An 8,021-nucleotide genomic window follows, 5' to 3' on the forward strand; every position below is an offset into this window, starting at 1 on the left:
TTATCCTTCAATTCTTTTTGTTTTTGAGTTAGTTCATCAGTTGGTTCAGTGATAACTGGTTCTAGTGGTGGTGATGTTATTTCCTCCCCGAGAGCTTCTTCTGGGAGTTCTACTATAATGTCTTTAGTTGTGTCTTGAATATCAGTTATTTCCGATTGTGATATTGTTTTTTGGGTTTTGCAATTTGCCTGAATTTCCTCATGTTCAACTTCACTAAACACTTTATTCCGTATAATAAATCGCCTTTGATCTGCTAGTCGTTGTTCACTAACATTTGAATCTGGATATTGTTGTTTCCATAATTCATACATTCGCTTTAAATATCTTCTTTTTTCTGGCTCTGAGTTGTAGTAACAGGCCATTATGGCACGGTTTTCATCTGCACTATATTTTTGTCGTTTTGTTGGCTGGTCCACTTGTAGCCCACTTGTCGACGGATGTCCAGGGACCCCAACATCCGCCGCGGCCCTTGTTAACCCGCGCGACGACCGATGCGGTATGGAATTCTTATTCGTTTTTTTCACCATATTGTATGGGTTGGCGGGGGTTTTTTTACGGGACCAGATGCCAACCTGTTCCCAACCTTCCTCCTTTCTCATCCGGGCTTGGGACCGGCAACGGCGGAGTTATTTATTATTATTATTATTATTATTATTATTATTATTATTATTATTATTATTATTATTATTATTATACAATTGTATCACAGCGGCCAGTTGTTTCGCCGGATTTGGCATTGGTTACTAGTTGGGCCCCACCCAGGGGCCTAGGACATCGTAACGTATTTTCGTAATATGCGTGCAGATCCAAGCAGTGTGGCCTTTTGCATTTGACTGATGGTGATTTTGTCAATTTTTAACTGTTTTAAATGTAATTCCAGTGCTTTTGGAATAGCACCCAGTGTGCCAATTACCACTGGAATTACCACTGCTGGTTTGTGCCATAGTCGTTGAATTTTGATTTTCGATTTTTATTATTATTATTAGTATTATTAGTATCATCATCATCATCATTATCATCATCATTATCATCATCATCTATGGATCTGTGGAGGTGGCTCTGTAATCCCAGTCGGGAAGGATAAAGTCTCTAGGATAATGGGAGAACTGGAAGTCCATTGTTGTGGGAATTTTTCTAATGATGTTGCTCAGGGTTTTCCATCAGTTTTTGTTGTCCTCTGTCTTCAAAGCCAGTGGAGCCTTCATAGCACACGGCTTGGCAGCAGGTTCTGTCAACAGCCAGAGCTTCTAGTTCCTTTGGCTGGATGTCAAGAGGCATAGGGTTCCCTTCATACCATCTTTGTAGTGCTAGAGTGGATGATCTTGAGATCTGTCTTTCCAGTCTTTAGTACAACATTCAGCAACTGACAAGACAAGGTCAGTACATTCTTAAGATATGTTCCCCCACCTTCCAAATTGGACTCTGACTATCAGGGATTTGACACTGTTGTATTTTACATGTTCCAAAACCCTCAGATTGGAGACATGGTAGCCACAGTAGCCAAGTTGCAAACCAGTGCCAAAGATGGAGCAGAGGACGTGCATGTGAAATTTATCCAGATTTTTATTGCATCATTAGTGCAGAGTCCAGGGCGCACATTCATGCCACATAGATTTCTATATATCTTTGAGAGTGCCCCAAAGGTGTTTTTTTCATGAGGCAACTGGACTTTCTATTTTTTTCTTTGAAGATGTTTTGCTTTTTATTCAAGAAGTAAAATGTCTTCAGATAAAAACCAGAAGGTCCAGTTGCCTTGTGAAGAAGCATCTTTGGGACAACCATGACCTGGATGACTGAGAATTGCCATAGACATCTTTGAGAGTGAAATCTAAGGTGCTACAAGATGTAAAAGAAAGAGGAAAATTGGGTTTACCTGATTTGAGATTATATTTTGCAGGTTATTGCTTAGTTTGTATGAAGGAATGGATGTTGCTGAGAAATAGAAAGCTTTGAAGTTCAAAGGACATGACTTGAGATTTGGGTGGGAATAGATACTTATGGTATGGTAAAGCCAATATTAATGCATATTTTGAAAATCATTTTGTTAGATGTGCTAGTATGAGAATTTGGAATAGATATAAACCTCCAACCAAGGAGGGCCTAAACATATTTAGTAACTCACTTTGCCAGAATAGTGGCAATAATAGTAACAACAACAACACAAAACTAATTAAAAACTGCTAAAACAATTTAAAAGTGTGCAATAAAAAGTCCATACTGCTAGGATAGAAGATTGGGAAGATACACATATGGGATGAAATGGCTGGTTAAGAAAAGTTTGATTTTGACCATGGGAATGATGCTATTATTTGAAGTTAAATCTTGATGACGTTCTCCACTTTCCCTTACAAAGGAAGGAAGTGAGGGAAGAAGGAAAATGGCTGGATGGCTGGCAAACATTGGCGCCTAGAGGTTATTTTCCCCATCTGGAGTCCACCCTAAAGAAGGAGTTTGCCATTCATTTGTGGGCTGTGAATTTCCCCCAGACTTTCTTGAAAGCTGCCTTCACATCTTTGTTGCGTAAGCTGTAAATCAACGGGTTGACCAGAGGGTTGATTACCGTATAGAACAATGCATTTACCTTGTCCCAATCTGCGGTGTGATGCAAGTTGGGTGCAGAGTATGTAATGAGCATGGTGCCATAGTAGAGGGAGACAGAGACCAGGTGAGCTGAGCAATTGGAGAAAGCTTTGCGTCTCCCTGCAGCTGAACGGATGCGAATAATGGCTGCCACGATACCAATGTAGGACTTTGCAATAACAGCAGTGGCTGAAAGCAAAGTGAAGCCAATGACAACAGTCAGAATGAGTTCATATACTCTTTTGTCATCACAGGCCATCTTCATCAATGGTGGCACATCACAAAAGAAGTGGTTGATGATATTACTACCACAGAAATGTAGGCGGAAGGTATTACCAGTGTGTACAATAGCATTGGCAAATCCCACTGTATAAGCTCCCACCACCAGCTGGATACAGAGCTTCTTGGGCATAGCAATGGCATAAAGGAGTGGGTTGCAGATGGCCACAAAGCGGTCATAAGCCATGAAGGCCAGTAAGAAGCATTCACTCCCACCAACTACATTAGAGAAGAAGAACTGGGCTGCACAACCGGCTAAGGAAATGTGGTTGTTCTTAGACAAACAGTCATATAGGATCCGAGGAGTGTAGACTGTGGAGTACCAGACATCCAGGAAGGAAAGGCTACCCACAAAGAAGTACATGGGTGTGTGCAAGCGGGGGTCCAGGTAGATCAGGGTTATAAGGCCCAGATTCCCAATCAGTGTTAGGATGTACAGTGTCAAAAACACTACAAAGAGAATTGTGCGTAGAAATGGATCTGTTGTAAACCCAACTACCACAAAATCAGTAATCAATGTGCGATTATCTTCAACTTCCATCTTTTTCCAAGCATAACCTATTTAGAGAGGAAAAACAAGTGAGGGTATTACAGTTTATGATAAGGCGCAGTGATTAGGGTGCAGTACTGCAGGCCACTTCAGCTGACTGTTATCTGCAGTTCAGCGGTTCTAATCTCATTGGCTCAAGGTTGATTCAGCCTTCCATACTTCCGAGGTGGATGAAATGAGGACCCAGACTGTGGGGGCGATATGCTGAAAGCCCTATGAAGCGGTATATAAGTCTAACTGCTATTGCTATTGCTATTGCTATATTTGGTATGCTATTGCTAATTTTGCCCCAAACTGATTTGGCTTGTGGTTTTTGACATTCTATAAACTTTTACATAGTGTAGGATATTCATGAAAATAATGTTATCTCCTCTTCACATTAGGTGCACTTGATCCCATGTGTTTTGCAAATGCTTTTCTATGATAGGTCTCAGCCTATAAAACAAACAAATAAACATGTTTTTTGTGAGTCAGCAGGCATATGAGTTTAAATAATAATAATAACAACAACAACAATAATAATAATTTCTGGGAAATTGCAAGAGAAGGAAGACCAACTTGACTGTACCATTGATTGATTACAAGAAGATATTTGACTCCCCAAAATATGATTGGGTAATCAAATTCTTAAAAATATGATTAGAAAAAATGACTGATTACAAAGTAGAAACAATGGTGCTTCAGAAGATCTAAAAGAAATATAAATTTGCCTGAAGACAAAAACTAGTGGTACCATAAAATAGTGAAAAAAACAGAAAACAGAAGCTAAAGTGCTCTGGGACTTTAGAATCCAAACTGACAGGCAGGCACATGCCACATAACATTCCAGATTTTACATTTTCAATAAGAAGGACAAAACATTTGGATAGGAGACATGGCAGCACCTGGAGATTATAGAATAGAAGAGAAAGAATTAGAGAAGATAACAAAATATGAATATAGCAAATAGAATTAGAACAACTGTGGCAAAAGACAGCAAAGGCACCTTGCTTGCAATCCCAAAACAGCTGGAGCTCCATTTGAATGTTCCTGGCATTGAGAAAATCATCAGTTGTTTACTGCAAAAGGCAGCTTTCTTCAGAAGAGCTCACATCCTGTGACAATACATTTAACACTGTCAAACATCCACATCTGCCTCTCCCAGGTCCTTGGGAAGGACTCGCTATGTAGGGGGAAATGGCTAATCCAGCCTGAACATCTGTACAACTGTACAAATAACCATAATTAATTATTAATGATAATTCTTCATTAGAAATCTGGCCAGAGGTTTGGATTTGAATGTACTAAATAAAAACTACCAGAGCCATCAAGTTGAAAAGGTTTTGGGGAAACATCTTATTGGACCTTTAAGATCTGAACAGTCAGACATCTGATTCATGACATGCCTAACATAAGAAGTTATGGAAAAGAGGAAAATTTGGTTCATTGATGTGATTTTATCAGGTGATGCTAGGATGGAGGAGAAACAACTGGAAAGGTTAAGATTGAATGCCTATGGGAAAAGAAAGCTGTTGTTATACCAATCGTGATTGGAGCCCTTCGGCCAATACCTAAAGGATTGCTTCAATATCTGGAACTATTGAATTGGGAGTGGGGAAAACCTGAATATTCTAATTTTTCAAAAGCCACCTTGCTAGGAACTGCTGATATTATTAAATGCTACTTAGTTAGTTCTTGGCTAGGACTTGAATCTAATGGTAGATTATCCAAAGAGAAGGGTCTGCATTAGAGGGAATGTAATAGGGTGTCTGCCTCAGTGCTTGGATCCCCAACTCTGCTAAGGAAAAGCTTCTCTTAGGGAAGCAGTTCTAACCATGTCTGTGTGAAGAGCTCAGGTAGCTGAAAGAGATGAGCAACAGATGCCTTGATCAGGGAATGGCCCAAGTGGGAGAAGGGAGAGAATCTATCAAGGGCATGAAAATGAGAGGAGCACTTTGGACTACAAAGTCCATGTTCTGCATCCTGAGACGGAGGGCTTCCACCATTTGTGTGCTTAATATCATATCATTGCCTTCTGCCTTCTGTGCTATACAATCACTTTTGAATGAATACAGTGAACCATCCCAATATTATTAAAAGCTTAATTGTGTATGGGCAACAAAGGGTGGTGGGAAATGAAAGACTGAGATTTTATAACAAAGTAATATTTCATATCCCAAATTAAGACAATCAAAATCATCCTAGCAAGTTTAATAGGACTGAGATGGAGAAGAAAGTCTCTTGATTACTTGCACAATGGTAAAAGTAACAACAAAACCTAGATGCACTCTTGATGCAACAGAGTACGTCAAGAAGGGATTGGCTTCCTGGTTGGGAGGGGAGGCATGAAAGAATTTGGGCTGACAAAATGAGGCCATTCTCATGTCTTTGGCCAATCCTGGATTTGATCTCCCCCCCCCAATAAAACACAACTGAAGTGGTCAGGTCCAATAGCCCAGTTTTACAGCAGTGGATATATTCTCAGTCTGTAAAAAAAGGGGGTGGGGGGGGGATGAGATCTATTAATCTAATCTAATTTGAGCTAAACAATAATTATATCAACATCTCACGCAAGGCAGATCAATTGCAGAGCTTATTTCTTCTATCTTCTCTGAAGCTTTCCTTAGTCATACAATCCCTAGGTTTTCCACAGCCCTGTGGCTGCAACTTGGTTTCACCAGCATGAACAACCGAACAATAGAATAGCAAAACAACAGAGTTGGAAGGGACCTTGGAGGTCTTCTAGTCTAACCCCCTGCTCAAGCAGAACACCCTATACCATTTCAGACAAATAGTTGTCCAATCTCTTCTTAAAAACTTCCAGTGTTGGACACCCACAACTTCTGGAGGTTGTTCCACTGATTAATTGTGCTAACTGTCAGGGAATTCCTCCTTAGTTTTAAGCTGCTCCTCTCCTTAATTAGTTCCCATCTGTTGCTTCTTGTCCTGTCTTCGGGTGCTTCAGAGAATAAGTTGACCTCCCACTTCATTGTGGCAGCCTCTCAAATACTGGAACGCTGCTATCAAATCACCCCTAGTCCATGCACTGCTCTTTAAATTAAGTTGTTTTTTTATTATCCCCAAAATGCAGCTTCCCTTTCCAAATTTTACCAGTATAACCAGAAACGCTCCTATTAAAAAAAAAACACCAAAAAGGATTCCCCCCAAATGTGACAAACAGAAAAAAGCAGAAAGATTTTCTCTTTTGATGAGAATTCCAAATTGAACACTTGAACTCTGACTGCCATTCAGGTCGCCCTTGGAAGCCCATCTCTTAAATACAAGCAATAAACAAAGGAGGCTGCCCAGTGCTATTGTGTGAGCTTTGTGCCTCACTGAAAGACCTTTCTTCTGTTCTAAACAGCATCTCCACTCTTCCCCCTGATTTCACTGAGTGACTCCATTTCCAGCCAGAGGAGCAGCAGAAATGATCTCTCCACATTTCCTTTAAGCATCTGGAGGTTTTTCACCGAGGTTCTTCCTGAACCCTCATCTGATCAGGGGGTTCCATCTTCTGCTAAGATCCCAATTACTATCTCCTTTTCTCAGAAGTGTGAACACCTCCCTTTCTACTTCCTAGAAGTCTTTAGGTAATTCAACATTTCAAATATGTTGAAAGGAACAGCTTTTCCAATGTTTTCTAAGAACTCTACCTAGACTTGTCTTTCAACTCCCATTCTAAGGCTCTTGTCAGATTGGCTCCAGCCTTCCTTTGAGAAAGGTTGGAAGAAATGACCGCCATGCACATGATGTACAAAGCTGCTTCTGGATGGAAGCAGAAATTGGAAAAGTAGATCATTTCTGAACAACGTGGATCATCTATTCACAGAAGGGGAAGAATGAATGGGTTTGAACATGGCTGTAACAGTCTTTGCATTCAGATGTGACAGAAAGGACCAGATAAAACAATTGATCACATCCTACCAGGAGGAATAATACAATCTTGGGGGAACATCCTAAAATGGCATCTAAAGATCTCAAACTTACCTCAATGAAGCGAAGAATATCTTCCCACTTAGTCTGACTTGATAAGCTGACAGATCAGCCTGTATGGGAGCCTTGTGTTTTCTTTAATACAATAGTCTTTCAAATTAAGAAGCCTCACTGCCCTATGGAAATATGTAAGATTGAGTCTTTCCTCTGATGATCTGAAGATGGAACATTAGTATCATGGCAAAGGTTTTTTCTTAGTTCCTCCAAAGGGAGTTTCAACTAAAGATACAGGAAGGAGAAGAATCACCATTCCCTGAGGCTACCTGAGATCTCCAAGGAAACAAACTTCATCCATGTTGAGGGACTTTAGAAGTTCAGCTTCATCATCCCTTGTTTTGGGGCCTTTTCTGTAAAAAAAAGTTGGAGTGTAGACTTCATAATAGTGACCTCTTAAAAATTATTATAATTATTTACAGAAAAATAAAAAGATAGATACAAACAGACAGACAGACAGACAGATAGACAGACAGACAGACAGACAGACAGATAAGAGATAGATAGATAGATAGATAGATAGATAGATAGATAGATAGATAGATAGATAGATAGATAGATAGATAGATAGATAGATAGATAGGCAGGCAGGCAGGCAGGCAGGCAGGCAGGCAGGCAGGCAGGCAGGCAGGCAGGCAGGCAGACA

General features: G+C 40.2%; 1 protein-coding gene across 2 annotated transcripts; it reads right to left on the reverse strand.

Moving 5' to 3' along the window:
• Positions 1 to 303: 303 nt before the first annotated feature.
• Positions 304 to 3,400, reverse strand: LOC116503044 (olfactory receptor 9G4-like). Of its 2 annotated transcripts, XM_032209186.1 has the most exons (2): positions 2,489 to 3,400; positions 304 to 324 (listed from the first exon to the last, which is right to left on the reverse strand). In XM_032209186.1, the coding sequence occupies exons 1-2, from the start codon at positions 3,398 to 3,400 to the stop codon at positions 304 to 306; spliced, it is 933 nt and encodes a 310-aa protein (XP_032065077.1). The 2 variants fall into 2 exon arrangements, with proteins under 2 accessions (XP_032065077.1, XP_032065067.1); XM_032209176.1 differs by lacking the exon at positions 304 to 324 and having other exon boundaries at positions 2,459 to 3,400.
• Positions 3,401 to 8,021: the final 4,621 nt, after the last annotated feature.

The sequence above is a fragment of the Thamnophis elegans genome, chromosome 1 (genome assembly GCF_009769535.1).
Source record: "Thamnophis elegans isolate rThaEle1 chromosome 1, rThaEle1.pri, whole genome shotgun sequence".
NCBI classification, from domain to species: Eukaryota; Metazoa; Chordata; class Lepidosauria; order Squamata; family Colubridae; genus Thamnophis; species Thamnophis elegans.